The sequence below is a fragment of the Motacilla alba genome, chromosome 2 (genome assembly GCF_015832195.1).
Source record: "Motacilla alba alba isolate MOTALB_02 chromosome 2, Motacilla_alba_V1.0_pri, whole genome shotgun sequence".
NCBI classification, from domain to species: domain Eukaryota; kingdom Metazoa; phylum Chordata; class Aves; order Passeriformes; family Motacillidae; genus Motacilla; species Motacilla alba.
The window spans coordinates 142894708-142915134 of NC_052017.1; the positions used below are offsets into that span (position 1 = coordinate 142894708).

Sequence of the window (20427 nt, forward strand, 5' to 3'; positions counted from 1 at the left end):
GCCCTGAAGATGTTTAAAAGACATGTGGATATGCTGCTTAGGGACATGGTTTAGTAGTGGCCCTGGAAATGTTAAGTAAATGGCTAATCTTAGAGGTCTTGTCCAGCCTTAATTATTTTATTATTTTATTAAGGGTGAGTTGGAGGATTCCCAAGAATTTACTTGCGAAGCCAAATTTAATTCAAATCCCAATTTAGTCACAAAGTGGGGCTTCTGTTTGGGGGAGGTTGAATTTGAATAATTCTTATTTTATAAATCACTGGAAAATTTGAAACAAAATTTTATTTAATCTGTCATATTCATCCAAATTTTTTCATAATAAATCTGTATACTATCACTACTAAAAGTGTTTTGAGTGTTTTGTGGGCTGGGGTTTATATGACTATTTAGATTTTTTGATGGGCTCTTTACCATCGGAAAAACTGCAAATATAGGGATGGTAAGCAAGATTGTTTATTCATTAGTATGAGTCAATTAATTATTGACACTGGTTGGGAAGAAAAACATCTCAGAATTAAGCACTGCGAAAAGAGGATTCACTCCATCCCTTTACTATAAATTCATGCCATATCTTTATAATGAGCTAAATATTATATATGCATACTCGTAATCCAGAAACTCTGCTTCTCGCTTCAGCGCCTCAAACATATACACATGAAAAAATTCACACCTAGCATGTGTGTTTATACAAGGTTTTTTAGGAAGTCTCTGGAATCCTGTGGGTTACATGCTTGAAGATAATTTCACCATGGAACAAAACACTGCCAATTCAGAGCTGAAATGTGTCCTGGGGCCGTAAAGAGCTGCAGAGGAACGGTCTTTATCAAGCAACAGAAAAGCCCCCAAATTCCTCCAGATTTCCCTTCCTGATACCAACAGGTACAGGTATTTTACTGGGGCTATGGAGTGATGTGTTCTTGTGGAGCCTGGTAGTGAGGTTGGTTTCCACCCCTGGAAACAGCAGTCATAAGACTGGTAATACACTGTTGAAGGAATTTTTGACAGCTTGTCTGCAGCTCCACAGGAGACAATTTACCCAAGGTTACAGAAGAAGATTGTCCTCCTTAGAAAAAAAATAAATAAAACCCCCATCAGTCCTTTAATAAGCTCCTTTTCCTCTTTGTTGTATCTGAAACTGAATCTACAAAGAGTCTAGATGAATTTAGAAATATGATAATTTAAATCATGGTATTGGCTGACATCTAGCACTGCAGAGAAGGCAGAGGAAAAACAAACATCAAAAAGAACTATTACTTCACCAAGGCAGGACTTTTTTTAGGCTTAAGTATCTTGCTGAATGTCATCTTATTTCCCTTCCCAAAATTTCTGCCTAAGGAAAGTATTAATATTAATTGAGTTTCAATTTAGGCCATTCAGTTGATGAAGTATATATAAGGGAATGTTTTCTTCAGCTCTGTTTTATGTCAACTTATTTTTCTTCTTTTGTAAATGTCACTTTTCTCTTTAATAACTATAAATCTTTTACAAATATCACAGAGTGATTAGAAGTGGGAAGTAGCTGTACATAACATATTATTTCATTTTTTCTTGGAAGAAATACTGAACTGAGTTCTAATTTTTTTTGGAGTGTTCTGTGGTAATGATACAGATACTATGGATTTTTTTTTGTCATTAAGCGTAGGCAACAATGTACGCCATAAAACTTGATGTAACTTAGGGAAGATTAAAAAAAAAATCAGAGACTTCTCATTAGTTCTGTATTGCTTAATAAAGCTTAATAAAGAGGAAAAAGAAGCTTAGCTAAATTACATTTCTCAGTATGCTGTGAAAATGTCTTCTTTACTATTATATGATTTATATAAGATGTTCAAGCAGATCCAGCAATCCCTCATATGAGATTATAATTTATTACTTTTATTTAGAAGTAAATAAGGATTTATACATTTTTTCCTTAAAATCTAAAAGAACTCCCTCAAGCTTTCTGCAACTGATCTCTGTGCTTTGTTGGTAATTCTTAGAAAACTCCAAGAGCCTGAGTAATAGTGACTATTTTAAAGGGCTATGATAACTCTAGTTAAGCTGATTAAGAACCAGCTAAGTGATAGATCTGAAATCTAGATGTGATTGTGTAATCCTCCTTAGTGGAAGATCCTTCTAGGGAGGCCTTGAAAGGACCACTTCCCAAAAGTCCTGTCAAGGATTTACAGGCAAATAGAAAACTATTGCTAATAAAACTTACAAAAGGAATAAGACCAGTAAAAATAAACAATTAACACTCAGACATGGTGGTCACAACGTGACAGCAAGACCGGAAAACCCAAAAATAACATTTTTCAGTACAATAGTGTTATCACTGTATGCTCAGAAACATGGCATTTGGACAATGATTGAGGAAAGAGAGATTAGGAGGAATTGGGATGATCTGCCTTCTTCACGTTCACAGAGGTTAGTCCAGGGACACTGTTTTCAGTGCTTTAAAAGGGATTTTTGAAAACAGGAGGTGTTCCACAAAAGTAGTCCCCAAAACTATTTGAAAGCATAAATCTTTTAGAGTAAAAACCTCGCCATGAGTTTGGTCTGTTTCTTTTATCTAAAGGAAACCTGAGAAGCCCCTTGATCAAAGCATCCAGATGCATTCCCAGAGGAAGTCAGCGGCTACAAGATGGTCCTTTTGTCTGGGAATGATTTGCCATAGCAAGAATCAATAGATGTAATTCAAATTCAGTAAGAATCAAATGAGAAAAAACACATACTGAATAAAACAGCGAGAGTGTTAAGGCACTGGAATATACCACCAAGATGGACCAGTATTAAAACAAGATCATCTCGTGGTGCATTCAGATGAAGACCAGGAATTTTTCCAAAAGATACACCTTTACCAGGTGTGAAATTTTTATGCAATATCAGAAGGGTAGGTTGATAGATCCATGTAATTCATAAGTCTTTAAAATTCAGGGTCACTCAGTGTCCATTTCCAAATTTTTTTAAAGGAAAAGGTGAAGTTCAATATAAGATTTAGACCCTTTTATTTTATGCAACTGGTCCCCTCCATAAGAGTACAGAATGGAGTCTTTGTTTCCTGTAAAGTGCAGAGGGAGAATTTGTCTACGTGAATTGGATAGGAACACCAAACCCTTTCTAGGGAAGCAAGAGAGGTTCCTCTATGTTAGGCATCTCTATTGTCAGAGCATCACACAAGTATCATGACATCCAGGTCACAGAACCCACAAATAAGGAACACAATCAAAGTGTCTTTCTTTTTACTAAATTTTATTTTTTCATGATCATATAACTTTAATCTTTGCAGGCAATATCTGTTCAATTTCTGCAGTGGTTCTTCCCTGTGCCTTCCACCTTTCAGAGGATTGTTCTAGACCAGTGGATTAGTCTAATGAATGATGTTAAAAAAAGTATAGTCCCAGACTAGGAAAAGAAATGCATGAAGGAGCCCAGGGTCTTGAATTTAGTGACTGGGACATTCACTTGAGAGGTGATAATCCTAATAATGACGTTTTGCAGACACAGATGTTCTTTCCTCCCAAGTCAGAGAATTCTGGATAAGAAATTCTTGGCTATGCAAAACAGACTGATAAATTTATTACCCTTTCTTTGAAATAAACTCACCTACATTTTTTGGGATACCTATCATTGTCAATGTTCTCCATTAAGATTTATGAATTTAGAACTGCAACAGAAAGATTTCTGGAAGATGTAAGTGAAGACATGTGACAAGCCACAGAGAAAGGGAAAATGTCTAAGCATTTAAAGAAACAAAATTTTCAGTTCCCATAAAATAAAACAACAACAACAAAAACAAACAAATGAACAAAACAAACAAACAAACAAAAAACAAGCAGGAAGTGGACTTCAGGGTTAAGTGGCAAGTGGCAAGGAGGATTCACTGGATTAGACTTTTAAATGTAAATGCCTTCCTTGTTCCTAACTCCTTTACTGGATATAGTCATTCTATACAAAATCCCTATTGGTTAAATATAGCTTATGGAATGATTACAAAATATGGGTAATGATCATGAATGCTAGCCAAAATTGAAATGTGAAGCAAGGCAATAAAGAATTTTTTATACATAGTCTTCCTAAAATATTTCTGTGACACACATACATTCTACTTGGTGTAAAATATGTTTCTTCAGTTAGAAAAGCTATTTTTCTTAATCCATGCAAAAGCAGACATTACTCCTCTAAGCTTTCTAAAAGACAGGACTGAGGTAATTCTTTCACCTAGGCTGGTTTACAGCATAGACCAGAGCTGAAAAGGGGTTTTTGTTTGCAAAGCAGATATTGTAGGTTGCATTCATTATTTTGCTACTGCCCAGGCAATGGTTTATGGCATCACTCTGTACAAGAGAAAACACATTGCCATTTGAGATGAAAATAGCTGAATCAAAAGAAATTTCAATAATTATGGAATAATTGCTTTTCTTGACCTTTTTGTGTAAGATGAGAGAAAACAAGAATCGTACTCTGATATCGTGCAATATGTGTCCATATACCCCATCGACCTCATTCAGAAATTTATAAAAGCCAGTGAGGGATGCAAATCTCTACATCAGGCCAAGCCACTTTAGGTTTCCTTTGTAGTAAATAGATAGCATGGTCTATGATATTCAGTGCAATTAGCATTTTCCCATAGTATGTACCTACATTTGGCTGGACAAATGATAAACTCCATGAAATGTACTTCATTGCCTCCACTTAGAAGCCTTATTAGTCAGCTCAGATATTGACACCTAAAGATAGCCATATTAAATTACATTTTGACCAAAGAAACAGGAAAAAAAATATACAAGCTAGCAAAACTGAGCATGTTCCTCTTGTATTTTTGTTCTTCACTTTTTTTTCTGATCAGTGGTAATTAAGGAGCAACTAATTTTCCTGATGTAATAATTTCCTCTGCTGTGTTGAATTAATTTTATTGTTGAGTTAAATAGAATCTAGCCTAAAGACTGTAAACCCTGCTGTTAACTGGCCGCTGCAATGACTGTGAGAACTGATTAGATGACCTTAAATGACTACATCTTTTAACCTTCCTCACTTTGCAGAAGAAAAGACAAATAAACAAAGACAAATTTCCTGCAAAAAATCCAAAATATGAAGCTTCCTTAGAAACTGTGGTAGATGATCTGCTTTCATACCACTCTCTGTCCAGCACTACAGAAATCTAATGTTCTGATGACAACCTCTGCTTTCACTTGCTATCCAAATTCATAATTTTTCATATAACTTTGTCAGTGTCTTCCAATCTCAATTGCTATATAAAATTGTCAGTGTCTTCCAATCACAACTGCTATATTCTCCCCTGTGGGGAGAATCTGGATGTATATTATTCAAATTGATCAGAGGGTATTTCCAAAACCTCCCAAACATGGAATTGATATTGTCTTTTTGGAAATCAATTGTGTTTAACTCACATGTGCTAGTCGATCGAATCTGGCAAAGAGTTCATTCAGCATTCGGACCAGCTCCTGGGCTGACAGAGTTGTGGAAAGGTTGGTGAATCCTTTAACATCTGCAAAAAGAATGCTAAAAAAAGAAAACATATTGTTATTTCACTCTATTACCTTTAATTACTGAATGTTTTAAGTTACTTTTTTTTAGCATTTTACTAGTGGGAGGATCATTTTATTACCCTTGAAGTAACACTACCTCTGTTCTATACTTTTGTACATACTGGAGTCCTGAATATAAATATTGAAGGAACAAAAAATAAATACTACTAAGAGTGAGAAAATGTTTTGCCAAAAAGAGGAGTCATGAAATTCTAGATTTTCAAAGCATACAAGTCTCAAATCCTAAGAGTACAGACAAATCTGGGACAGTCTTGATATATACCAGGCTAAGGCCGGTTTTTTTCAGTCTCATTTTAGGCATGTGACAGAAGTACCTGAGTTAGAACTATAGTGCTCTCTTTATAAGGTATGAATCTTTAATTGGATAATTCTTTTTCCCTTCTGCTGACTTTACAGGGAGCCCAGTGTGATTGTACTTTGAATTCAGGTGTGTCAGCTTGTGTGCCTGAAGTTGTGGTAGGATCTCCATTACCAAACTACTTATAAACAGACTTCTAACCTGTGTTTGAACATCCAGTTATTTTTCTTGTGTTTTGGCTGCTCACTGTGCCTAGAATGACCACATGTGAATAGAGAGAAACATAAACACACACAAAGTCTGTGGTGTGCAAAATACCACCCAGAACAAAGGATGTAATAGCTCAGTAATTGTTAGCCAAAGAAAGCACTGGCTACCTTATAAAGTAGTGATGTTCAAGAAGACACACATCATTCTGGCACAAACCTCCTTAGCACTTGAAAGTCAATCAATAACTGGTGTTACAATCTGAGTACCAGAAGATTTTGTTTCACTTTAGCTGATGACTTGGTGTGAACAAGATCACAATTTGGCAGTGTCTGAGAATTACTAATGTAACCAATAAGAAATACAGCAATGATCAGGTTGACTGATAATGCATCTGCAATTGTATGGACTGGTAAAGGTTTGGGTGAGGTTTAAACAAGATGTTTACAAACTCAGTGAGATTTTTACCAGTGAGAAGTAATAAAATTAAAAGGTAAAGTATCAAGATACTCAAAGAGTAATGAATAGTAATAATAGACTAAATTTATAAAAATAAGATTTTCAAACTACTAGTTTCTACACTTTTAATTTTCAAACCAACAAAAATTTCTAAGTGGATACTGCTTTTAAGGATTCATATAGCACTGCTTTAGGTAGTATTCAGTACTGAACATTTAGGAAACAGAATAAGGTGAATGAAACCTTGTTTTGAAATGATCTAGTTTCTGGCAGCATGTATAGAAGCCAGCCAGTATCTGTATTTTAAAGCATGCAGAATTTTAATTTCAAATCGCCTTCAAGCATGAAATATGTTTCAACTTCTCACCCTGTCTACAACACTTTTCCATTAAAGTAAAAGGGCCATCTTCTCTGTATTTTGATTCTTCTACAGCAACACTTACTCTGAGTATGAAAAAGGTTAATGGAAGATGTTTTAATTTAGTGCAACTTAAACCTTTATGAGGGTCCTTGATACTTCCAATCAGATTTAATAAAATAACATATCTGAGCTACTGAATGGGCACAGAAGCAGCAGATAATCAATTTATTCTTCTGCAGAAGTGCAAATTATTTTTATTGAAATTCTTCAGACAGAGTTATGTTTTGGTTTCATCGAAAGGCAAAGTACATGCTTCCCAAGAAAACTATCTTACATAATATCCATGCTTATTTTTCACTTCCTTCAATGATGATTTCAAAGATAGCCACACAACAATTTACACTTGTGTTTTGGGAAAGGTTTATGGAAAATGCTATATAACAAAATATTCTGATTTTCAGGAGATACAATAAAAACCAAGATTATGGAATGTCATGGAGCAGAAGTTGATCATTCTGGTGTAAATGTACGATTAGAACTGATTACCTTGAGTAGTAGCTCATAGGATAATTATCACCTTTCTGATAACTTACTTCAGGAAAAAAAACAAATTAGAGAGAGGAATAAGGATTAAGAAAATAATAATAATAATAAGACTGATTAAATGAAAATGGCTATAAAGCAGAGGAACCACATAACAGGTTACCATCTTTGAGAACATCTTACTAGTCTCCATCTCATTTTTCAGTGTGTGGGGTGAGCAATCAAGTTGTGGCAGAATATGCGTCCACATGTCGGCAGGGCTCCCTTTCCTGTGCAATCCTGACCACTTAAGTGAAGTGAGTGTGAAAAAGTGAAAAAAAAAGATGAAAAAAAAGATACAAATGGTTATCAGTGATTAGTTCAAGTGGTTCTTGCCATTGCCATGGCATCCAGCCATCCTGATGAGACAAAGAAGGCAACAAAATGCTTCTATGCTCAAATACTAAACAAGGGTACACTAATTTTCTGATTTATGAATGAATAAAGCAACAGAAGGGAAACCCTCAGACAAGAATAATTTAGCAACATCTGGGACTTTAAACATTACAGAAAGGCTACTTCACCCACCTGACATTCTCATAACGATGAATGTAGATCTTATGGAACTGGTGCTGCAAATGTTCATCTTCTACATTGGTCATGTCATTTATCATTTCCAGGACTACAAACCGTGGTAACACAGAGAGCACCAGTCGTTCCTAAAACAAAGAGGAAATCAGTATCAGTCTGAACTGGTATTTCACAATGCCCAGTGTAAGGATCTGGATAACTAGGTATTTAAGATGTTACCCTCCTCTTTAAAAATTCTAGCTCAGGCCATTTGTGATAATTCACTTTATCAACCTGAGTCCGTAGTCCAGGACACCTCTGGTTTAGGTAAGGAAGAAAAATTGTGTTCACATGCAGCCATTCAAACTGGCCCTCTTGACTAGGAAGACTGGAGAACATATTCAACATTTCTAATTAATTTTGTCTGTGCTTCAAGAACACTCAGGAAGAGTAAACATTTGAGACATATGTTTTTATATATATACACATGTTTATTTATAATGCATATTAGTAGGGTATCCATGTATATTAGTTTATTATTAGTGTGGAAACACAGTGTATCAGTGCATATTAGTGCACATATACTTACAGTATTAGTGTATAAGGAGATATACACATAAACACACAAATGCTGTTTCCAGCCTTGTCATAGTATAATTAAGCCCAGAATTTTCACAGAATTTCACCAAATATTCTCAGTTGGAAGGGACCCACAAGGATCTCAAGTGACTGGCCTATAGGGATCGAACCTGCAATCATGGTTATTAGCACTGTGCTCTAACTACCCACATCTTAGTACAGCCAGGCAAGCCCTCAAAAAATAATCAAATTCTTTAATGAAAGCCCTAGATCATCCCCCGAGAGATTTTAGACTGGCTTCAGTGGCTCATCAGTTTAACGGCTTTGACAGATTTTTGCAAGCATCCAACCCAAATCTGTTTCTCTGCAAATTAAACCTTCTTTTTATCCTTTCAAATTGGGCATGGATAATTACTGATTGCTGCTTTCTCTGTAATAATCTTTCTGTACTAAAATACTGTTATTTTGTCCTCTTGCCCTCAGTCTCCTTTTTTTTTTTTCAGATTAGAAAGCTTTGTCCAGTATTGGAATTTATCACTCCCAATCACTCTGAAGGAAAGCTACAATTTTTCACTTTTCTTTTGTTTTACAGGATTGCAAACACTGAAATCTTGTTAAACTAAAGAAGAGAATGTTACTAGCATGTATGTAAGCTATTTATAACTAAATTTCAAACAACATTTCGGGGAATAGGATATATCTAGGAATAACCAGATACGAACTTCCAAATCAGGCACATACTGATGAACATGTGGACTACAGAACATACAGAAGAATAAATTCTCTCCTCTCCTCTCCTCTCCTCTCCTCTCCTCTCCTCTCCTCTCCTCTCCTCTCCTCTCCTCTCCTCTCCTCTCCTCTCCTCTCCTCTCCTCTCCTCTCCTCTCCTCTCCTCTCCTCCAGCCTTTTCTGTCAAAGAAACTGATGTTGAATTTGTTTTAAGGCAACTTAATATCAGGAGGATATAAAATAATCTCATAGTATATGGGCTGTGTGTTATGTCCCTTCCCAAGGGAGAAGATTTGTTCAGAGAGAGCAAGAAAAAAACCAAAGAGGAATGATGGGTGGAATGAGAAAGATAAGCAAACCAATAATGATTTTTATGCCAGCAGGATTCAATGTCATGTGGATGAAATGTTGTCATAGATGAAACATCTGAATAAATGAAGGAATCCCTTCCTAGCCTTCATAGGAAGTGATATCACTACTAACTTACACCTTTCACAGTGTAGATCATGAAGAATTCTCACTCTGAGCAGTCTTAGCCAGCAGTTAGTAAACAATCTTCAGCTCTGATGGAAACACATTGTGGATAAACACCTCCATTTGTCTAGATGGCAGCACCAGCTGAGGTGAACTGTATGTTTGTTTAAGAAGGGCGAGCACAGGCTGCCAAAAGCTGCACTGGAGCACTGGAGTGTTTCACCACTGGAGCACTGGAGTGTTACACCCCCCTCCAAGAAGGTACTCCTTCCTGCATAATGTGCTGACAGAATATGAGAGAACTGAGAGTCTCCTAATATTTAATTTATCCACCTATTCTACAAACCTTTGCTAAATCAAGACCTGCCTTGGTGAGGAAGAGACAAAAAATTATGTGAGTGATGGCTGATATAGAACAGGCTGTGAACTACGATGCAGCAAGATCATCCTTTATTTTGGGAAATAGCCAAGTTCAGACTTTCCGTTTCCCCATAAAGGGTGGTTCTAATTTTAGCACATCTGCTTTGTCGTGGCTTTGTTCCACCCTTTCCACCTGGGAATTCTGCTATCCTTCATTCTCCTGATGTGTAAACACTGGATGTGATGCTTGTGATAGCAAGAAGCAAACCAGTCTCTTAGGAGGTCCTTTATACTCCTGCAAACCCAGGTTTCACAGGAACATTTACTCCTCAGATAGCTTCACTCACAAGCAAATGTCCCACGGTCTCTTAAGATGGCGTGCTTGCAAAGAGCTGCTGATTGATAGCCTAGGAGCCAGAAATATTTTAAAAAATGTAAAATATTTAAAAAAATGTCCTTAAGTTTCTTATGATAGAAGGCACTTAGATTTTCTTATTCCTTCACTATTAAGATACATAGCTCACTATGACCGAAAAATAAAACCACCTTCTGAACAAATCACATCAGTATTTCAGGGAGTTGTATGAATAAAGTGTCCAATGACTTCTTGTGAAGATACATTCAGAAAAATACTAAATTTTTTTCACTGTAAAAAGAAATGTTATTTCCTAGCTTATCCATGAGGGTTGGCAACTTGGAAGACAGTTATTTTTTTAAAAAGGAGATGTAAAAAAAAAGAAAGCAAACAGAAATCCTAGTTGTTATTGAACTGTTTATGAAATCTATGATAAGTGAACATTTAAAAAAGGACCAGTTCCTTCATACTCTCATGGCTTAAATAGTAAATGTATTTTTTTTCTCCCAAAAGGAAAATCTTACATTCCTTACTTGCATTCACCTAATGGACAATCGAGCAATGCCTTCAGAAAGTTTATTTAAAATAAAAGATAGTTGGCTTGGCACATGTTCACTAAGCCAAGAAAAATGTGCCTAGGACATTTGATATCTTAACCTTCATGCTACTCATTAAGGTAAGTTAAATGTTCTTGTCTGCACATAAGATCTGGCAATGACCCATAAAACTGAGGTTAATTACTTTGCCTCTGTAGCAGCCCTCCTCCATTAACAGTGAAGCGTGTGATGAGCCTTTGTTGGAATCACAACTGAAGGTTCATGAGCAGCTCGTGTCACTACTCTGCATGATGTATGTTGTGCTAAGGAAGAGCACTGCAATAAAAACAGCATTTAAGTGTGTATGTGTGTATCAATATATATTTTTGAGGTACTTCAATTACCATCAATTCTCAGGCACTGAAACATTCAAAGGACAGAAAACTTTTCACTCTATGGGTGTCAGCTGTCCCTTGCTATGCCCAGCTACTCTTACATCACACCACACTGACAAAATGGAAGCTGAGGTGGGCACTAGTGTGGATCATTTCCATTCTTTCTTTTCCTACAGCTGATTCTAGTGTTTTCTGGACAAAGATATGTCCTTTTTCAGAGGTCTTTCACATCACTTCTCTTCAATCCAACACTTAAGAAAAATTTTAGGTTATTCAAGAATGAGTATCAGGTCACTCTTCCCTTAATATAAGGATCCTTGCCACACAACTCCCCTTCAATACTTAAATACTATTGCTCTTATTTCACAGATTTAGATACTGTGGCACAGAAGAACAGCAAAAAATGTGTGGAGGTCACGTACAAAAAAGCAGTAGCTAATCCCAGGGAAAAGAAAAATATCATTTTTTTTATTGTCCTCTGTACCTTGCTATTTACATGATCAAAGAGTCCTCACATTTCTAGTCATTCTCTCTTGGAAGGCATTTTCAGAGCTGGAGGGTAACACATGAGACAAATTTCCTTCTCTTACAGAGAAAGCCCTAATAAAATGTTATGAACTCTAGGGTGAAGGAAACTCCATCACCCAGATCTTTTGAAAGCTTACTAGTTCAGCAGTGGGCTAAGTGGAGACAATTCAAAGCAGCAGTGGTAAGTGGTTTGAAAAGGAGCAGAGATGTATTTGTTCAAGACAAAAGACATAGAAGAAAGAAAATAGCAACAAAGGAATGCTAGAAAAGAGCTGGTGAAGTATTCTTCTAATAACAATTCATGACATGAATCAACCCCAGTCTTTAAGACGGAGCAGTCATAGTTTAGAGTAAATAAATTTAAAAATTACCTTTAACCTCAAGAATAACTATGGTAAAGAAAAGAGACCAGTAGAAATCACTAAGTGTAACAAATTGATGGTAAAATTCAGGTCTGCATTCAGACACCTGAGTTCTGTGACTCCAAGGTAGTTATGCCCAAACTTTCATTTCATCCAATGAATCTCAAGAGATACTCAACTAAGTAAATGACTCCTTCAGTGTCACTAAGGGTCTCTTTGGGTTCTGTTGCGTGTTTTGACTAGATCTCAGTCCATGGTAGTAGGAGCTCATAGATGGATAGAGTGTGTAGTCTCTTAGTTTAGGAGGTGTCAAATATGGAGCTGATTCCTACCCAATCTACTCCTTCAGGAAAAGTTAGCAACAGTGAAACAAATCCTGCAATGATAAGTAAATTAACTTCATGAGTCATCCACATCTACCTAAAGTCCCAAGACTGTAATTTAACATTGATATTCTAAGGCCCATTTATTGTTTTATGTATCTGCAATAGTCATTCTTTGTTGCACAGCTTTGCTGTGGTCTGCATGCACTTATCCCTTGGGTCACTTGTACTGAAATCAGGGGGTACCAGTGCTTACAACTGCACAAACATAGGTGTAGGCACATTCATGGAAAAGTGGGACATGTTCCTGATGAATAATTAATGACCTTTGCAGCAGTTTTTGAGAAGAGTCAATTAACCAGTGGACAAAGCCTCAGTCTTATGAATAAAAATCAGGGACATTTCCACTTGGGCTGATCAAAGAGACCAAAACTCCAACAAGAACAAAACATCTACAAGCAATTTGGGATCTGGAGAAGATTGCCAAGAGGAAGATTAAACTCCTTGAGATTTCTCTGCAGGTCATGTAAGGGAATCACCCCTGCAGCGTCTGAGGTGTGCAAAGGCTCCATGCGCCAGCTCCTCTTAGATGGTATAGACTTTTCTTTGTTCCACCAATTTTTTATTTAGAATGGCTCTGCCAAGGCATGAAAAGCCCTTCTTTACTGTTGGGTGAGTTCAGGTTTTGCTCTTCTTCCTCTGCAGGTACCATCAAAAGGGGGAACCTACAGAGAAGTTGTGGGAGTAAGTCTGGGTTTGGAATCATGCTGCTTATGGCTGTTCCCAAGACACTTGTAAAATTGGAGTGGGTGTTCCCCAGAAGTGTTTAACCATAGATGCTCTAGAGAAACTGTTTCACATTTTTCATCTTGATTTTTAAGAATCATTTTTCCAGAACCATCAAGCTTATCTTTAACAACATTTACAATTAATATCAGAGGTCTTTTATTGTCTTAAACACTGGACTTAATAGGATGTGAAACGGGCCGTTCAGAGTAGGAGCAGTTTTAGTCTTTCTGGAGCACATGAGCTTTTATTACATTTAAGGGAAGTCAATAAAAATTGCATTGTTTTGTACTGAAAATCTGACCATGTTCAGATTAGATGTAATTATTGTAGATGTCACTCTAGAAAATGGAAATTAGCACCTCTCATTATGATGAACTGCTCTGAAGAGAAATTCCTTTGTGCTTACTAAGTGTACAATGGACAGTCTATTTGCAGCTGTTCTTTCTTGTGTCTCAGCAAGACAATGGGAGTTAATTAAAAAATACTGAAGGAACTGCAGTACCTAATTCATTCAGACTTGTGGGGTTATGAGACTGCCTTTAGCTTTTACTACTGACTTCTGCAATGTTTGATATGAGCAATATCAACTTTGTTTTATTTTAATTCCAGCAATTAGTATCCCAAATTAGTATCCCATCCTTGGCTGCATGTTCCATTTAGGCATCTGCTGTTTTCAAAGAGAAATAAGACCAGATCACACAGAAGGTCCTGGAATCTCCTTTTGTTTAGCTTTTGTCTATGAAACATACCTAGAATCTCAATCAAACTGATAACCCAGTATTTATGAGAGTGAATGAAAGTGAACCCTTCATGAAAGTGTCTAATGAGACATGTTGCAAAATTTGTGGCAATGAAAGGACGAAAAAGCTTTTTCCACACAATTCTTGTAGGAAGGACATGTTATTCAATTTTTTCCTCTATGCTGTTGTCCAAACCAGCATAAAACAATATACGTAGCACATGCTGAAGGGAGGAACTGCAAGTCCTGCTGGTCCTTTTTTTTTTGGCGGGAGAGGGAATGGTTTGATGATTCAATATCTGAAGCCACATGACAAAATCTTGGCAGGGTGTGATAACTGACAGTCTACTGCCATGTGTAAAAAGAGGTGTCGTTTTTATTGTCCAGTTGGCTCTGTAAGGAGATCACAATCTTAGTGCCTGCTTACCCTGCAGTTCCTGAGATGCAGAAGAATGATTCCAGAGCTGCCAGTTTGGGTTTTTATGCCTTTCCAGTATAATTTTGCCTTCATTAATATTTAGCTCATCCTGTAACATACTGGGACTTGGAAGAACAACACTCTCTGTATTTTTTTTTCTTTTTTTTTTTTTTTTTTTTTTTTTTGCATGATACTTGTTCTTGCTGATGCAGGTATATTTAATAAAAATAATTATTACTCATCAAAATATTTACAGAAATACTTAAAAAAAATTTAGCAGTAACACTGTTGATCATGAAGCTATCTGCTAACTGCAGGCAGTAATTACACTATGGCACAGGTAAATTAACCAAATTGTTGTTAGGCCACATGAGCACCACTGTCTTGTACGGGAGTGTGAGGGAGCACATCATGAAACAATCTCCTGACACTGCTTTGTTTGTTTGAGCTGTCTTTTAGCCTAGGCAGTAGGATCTACAGGTCTCAGATTAAGTGCTCTCAAATTAAGTGTCTGTATTGAATACACACAATCATTAATAATTCCAGATCCTCTGAACCCTTACATATGATTTTTTTACCTCCTGAATGAAAAGCATGTTAGATTTACATTTCATTGTGAAACCCAGCCATGGTAGAAAGATAAGTGGTGAAAAGCAGGAGTTACAAAACAATTTGTATTACCGCCCTACCTTGTAGGCATGAACATTTATTATGGAATCATGCAATGGGTTGGGTTGGAAGGGCTGTTCAAGATCAGTCAGTTTCCACCTGGCCATGGGCAGGAGAACCTTCCTCTAGACCAAGTTGCTCAAAGTTCCATCCAGCTTCCAGTCAAGGGGCAGTCACAACTTCTCTGGGCAACCTGTTCCTGTGTTTCACCACCCTCACAGTCAAGAATTTCTTCCTAATAGCAAACTCAACCTACTGTCTTTCAGTTTGAAGCCATTCCCCCTTGTCCTATCACTACATGCCCTTGTCAAAAGTCCTTGTCCATCTCTCTTGTAGCCCTTTTAGGCACTGGGAGGTTCGACAAGGTTTCCCCATGGGCTTCTTTTCCCCAGACTGAACAATCTCAGATTTCTCCTTCTGTCTTAATAGGAGAAGTGCCCCAGCTCTCTGATCATCTTCATGACTCTCCTCTAGATTTTCTTCAATAGGTCAATGTCCTACTTATTGTTGGGGATCCCTGAGCTGAACAAGTGATACTCTTCAGCCACACAGTAACCCATTAGACTCATCTAATAATGAAAAGTCATATTTAATGACTTTCTTAAATTCTTAATTTTATTTCTTCCAAATATAATGATGATTTTTTAAATTTATTCTTTACTAAACAATAGTGGAGAAGACAAATATTAAGAAGAAAAAATATTTATATGGAAATAAGACCCATGTTATGACAAAAAAGCTTTGTACTATCTTCTGGTGTATTGGCTTCCATAAATTTCAGTTATGCAAGGAAGGCTGGAGTCAGAGCTAAAGAACAGGAGAGAGACAGACACAACACTAATTTCATAATAGCATAATCTTAAGCTTTTCCTTGTTTTACTGGGATAGAAAATGATCACAAAACAGCTCCTACAATTCAAATTTGTTCTAAAATATCAGAATGGCACCATCTGACTTTAATGCTTATTGTGCTGTGTATCTCTGGAACAGCTTTGACTTATCTGCTGTTAAATCTTCATTTAATTCTTCTGTACTGATTCTTTTTTCTATTGATTTAAGTGTCTCTTTTTCCATTTTTGTTACTTTTTTGAGCTGTTTTGAAAATTTCTAGACAGCTTCAGTAAAATACACATCTGTCAGGAGTACTCATGGCAAATAACGACATAGAAAATATCAGAAAACCTTTTATTTGCCTTTATTGTTCAGCTCTCTATGACTAAATCACTGCAGACACCAAGATGAATAAGAGCCACAAGGTCATATTTTATGGTCAAAACAAGGGATTCACCTTGTCAGAGAATTACAAGATTCCAGTACTAAACAGAATAAGCAGGATAAAAATTCCTTTCAGTAGGTGGGAGAAATAATCACCTTCTGAAAATCAAACCCCTTTGAATAGGCTTGTAGATGAGCAGTTGAATACTGGTGGTATTTTTGCCTTTTGTCCAACCTCAAGATAATTTTACTCGAGATAATTTTAGTAAGGGGTAATATAAAAGGGGATCTTTAATGAAGGCCTTCAGGGGCAGTTATGAAAAGATGTCCACAAAAGCCCACTCCTACATGGATGAGTACACATTTATACATTTTAGAAATTAGCATAATTGATGAAAAGCACCAATTAGGAGGACAAGGGGTGATGCCATTCCACCCCAGGTCAAACCCCTTCTCTGGAGCCCCTCCTTCAGCACTAGCTGCACTTTGTCCATGAGAATGGACCCTGACGAGTTGTTCTTGTCCTTGGTTCACAGGAAGAATCAAGATAGCACAGAACTTTCTACCTCCTGAGGCTTGGAGCTCTGGAATTTGTTTTGTCTTTCTGCTCATGGAAAGGCTATGGAAAAGTACTGGGAAAACTGGTTACTAATACAATAGGTGACAGAGTTACAAATATATGTGTGAAAATACAGAGAACATATAAAAGAAAAAAAAGGCAAAACCCAAATGACATCAATATGAAAGACCATTAGCCTATTTATAAATATTTATCCAAATATTCCATCTTACCTTGAATTATCTCAGTAGTGGCATCACTAATTTGATTCTGTTTATCTTGGAATTGGTACTGCTTATGGTTATATGATTTAAAACTTTTATCTGGACTACAGAGTTCCTCTATTAGTTAAGCATCTTGTAAGGACATTAATTTTAGTCTTCCTACAGTCCTGGTAGGGCACTAAGGGAAATGTCTTAGCACACTAACAGTTCTGATCCTGAAAGATAAATTCAGAGCAGAGGCAGTAACTTGATGAATTTGGAGCTTGGAGTTCTTTATTAAGCCAAGAGGAACGTGAGACAGCCCAGCTGGTACAAGTCTCATCACGGTAGGGGGCTGAAACTATTTCATTCCCCTTACTCATTCCATCTCTGTCCACTTCCCTGATGAATCAGCAAGGGTCCCTAGTTGGTGGCAGCTCTGAAAAAGGCTTTTTTTTTTTTTTTCAGACACCTCTCTGTTTAGCAAAGAGCTGAGAGCACAGAAGACACAGGCCACAAAAATCCTGTCAGTTTCATTCACTATTGACCAGCACAACATCTGAACAACCTGGCTTGGAGATCAAAGTACCTCACAGAAGTTTTATCCTCAGTGAATCCAAAATTCATCTACTCGGAAGGAGGTTTCCTTCTCACTAATTTCTTCCAAGGAAAGGTCCCATGCCTGAAGATCTGACACTGGGATTTCACCCCTATATGAATTGCACCTCAGGGTCTGACTCCTATCTCTCTGTCATTGACTATAAATCTCATTATTCTGTTTGTGCCCATGTGACAACTCTGGATTGAAGTAATAGAAGAGAAGGAAGCAGATAATTTTTGTCTTGATTTTACCTTAGATTTCTTCTTGACAGAAAAATGTGGAAGTTATGATTTGATGACAAGAAACAAACACCAGCAGTGAAAGTGAAGGCACTACATATAAACTCTGACTTTACACTCTTTGGATTTCTACTGCAAATGGGTTCAGTAAGGGGGGGTTTTGAAAGAAGGTGTAGTAAATATACATCCTGGTATCTACAGAATCATAAGTGCATATAAACATTTCTTCCCCCCAACAATAAGGATGAAAAGTCTTTTATTTGATTTAGAAAACAGGTCACCTACTAAATCAGAATATGGAAATGGATTATGAAGAACAATATAAACATTTCACATTCCTTTATTTCTTGGATTACCCAGTATGTTTTACTTAGAGCTTGATCATCTAAGGCCTGATGGGACAAAATGAAGAAAAAAATTCTGTGGCAACCATGGTTCTTTAGAGAAAAGCACTAAGATGAAAGAAAGCCTGGACAAATGCGAAACTTTACTTAGAATCTTACAGTTAACAAATTGGTTTCTATCAAGAGGAAAAAAAAAGCCTAAAATGTAATATTTAACCAGAGGTTTACATAATTTTGGGGTTTTTTTTTAATTGTGAGTTTATTGTTCGCCCTTTAAAAATAAAGGCTCAGTTATTGTGATCATAATTTTAAAATATGAAGCACATTAAGCTATTTTTATAAAGACCATGTGCTCTCTAAAATTAATAATATTCCTTTATTTTTAAAACTAAATCTGAATGTTATCCTCATACCAATTCACACAGATTTAATATTCTTACCATCCCATATATACACACATATATACACATATATGTACATACATATGTGTGTATATATATATACACACACACAAGACTTCATGGTGCTTAACCCTCTTAAAGTGTCCTTTCCAATCCCAGTCCAATCTGCTTTTGTTTTAGAGGTTGCAAAGTACTGACAGTTGATTAAATTCTAGATTTGTTAAAGCTTGATAAAACCTACATAACATGTAAGCTGCTTTAAAAAATTAGAAAAATAAAAGCCAAAAAACAAACTAGAGTTCATCAATCTGCAGAGAGCTTCTTAAAGCCATGGGAAACAGAGATTGTTGCAGGGGAAAGTGTGAAAAAAGTCCTCTGGAAGTAGAGGTAGAAGGAAACAAATGGTCGAACAGAACAGGTTTTTTAATGGAAAAAGAGATTAAGACAGGATTACAGTTTTCCCGAAGATCTCAGGCAGAAGAGACTAAATATGCCAACAGCAGATTGTTCTGAAGACTAAGGGCTGTCTTCAAATTTTCTAGCCTTGATATCCATAGTAGAAAGACACACTGTGTGATAATACCTAGAAAACAAAACTATCCTCTTCTCACCTGGGCAAATGGTCCTTTCAGGTAGTGAGCTCTAATCCTTTATGCAAATCAAATGAAAAAATTATCCAAGCTGTTTTGACTTTCAAAATGAGCTTTAATTGGATTTGTGGAATCCCCTATGAGAAAGAGATTACCTGGGATGTAGGTGCTCAGCAAGCCAGTGGCAGGACTTGCAGGGAGGAATTGCCGGTAGGGTATTCTCTTAGGGGACTCTTCTCATTACACCATTTCATGTAGAAAAGTTTTTCTTCTTTCTCCCCACTGGTCGGATTCAACCCATAATCAAAACTTGCATACGCCCATCTTGATGGGAAGCATTCCTAGAAGCCCAGTGGATCCGGTTTGATACCAGCCTGGACCTTCTGGCCTGGAACTCCTTGCAAGACTGGAAGCAGGCAGTGCTTGCTCCACACCTACCCTCCTGCCTCCAGCCTTCTGCTCCTTTTCTTCTGCCAGTGTGTTAGATGCCCAAGAACATTTCCATAAGAATTAAGGAAGATGTTAAGAAGGGCTTTTATTTTCACATAAGAAGATCTTCTCTCTGTGTAATTGGAAATTATTTCTGCAGAGAAATGGACCTGCTTGCTGAGGAGTGATTTAGAGAGGAATTTAAACAATGCTACTAAAAAGATGAATGTGCTGTGTCTTTAGTAACTTCTAGAACTAGGGATCTGCACTGAAATTACACAAATGTAGTGCTAAAATTAAATTAATTTTCTCCATTTGGCTTGTCAAGACTTAGAACCTGGAGGATTTGTTTCTGATTTGAGTTCACTCCCTCCCAATAGTTTATCACAGCAAGAGCTCAGCAGCCTGGCTGGCAAGCTCTGTGCAAGAGGTAGAGTTTTCTTTTCATGAATGATGCATAACCTGCTACACTGAGAACAAGAATGAGCACCTCTCCAGAGGATGAATGTAAAAGTCATACAGACATGGACTGTTTTCCCCTCTGATCTCAAACAACTTCTATATAAAATTATATTAGGTGCTCTAAATTTACTAGAAATAATCCAAACAAAATGTTTCAGAGAG

General features: G+C 36.8%; 1 protein-coding gene across 2 annotated transcripts in view; it reads right to left on the reverse strand.

Moving 5' to 3' along the window:
* The window catches only part of ADCY8 (adenylate cyclase 8), a 116889-nt gene that overhangs the window by 60522 nt on the left and 35940 nt on the right, over nucleotides 1–20427 (reverse strand). For both annotated transcript variants that reach the window (XM_038127809.1, XM_038127810.1), the window contains exons 3-4: nucleotides 7985–8115; nucleotides 5391–5502 (exon numbers count right to left, since the gene is read on the reverse strand). In XM_038127809.1, the coding sequence (XP_037983737.1) occupies nucleotides 5391–5502; nucleotides 7985–8115 (243 nt within the window). The remainder of the gene's footprint in view (nucleotides 1–5390; nucleotides 5503–7984; nucleotides 8116–20427) is intronic.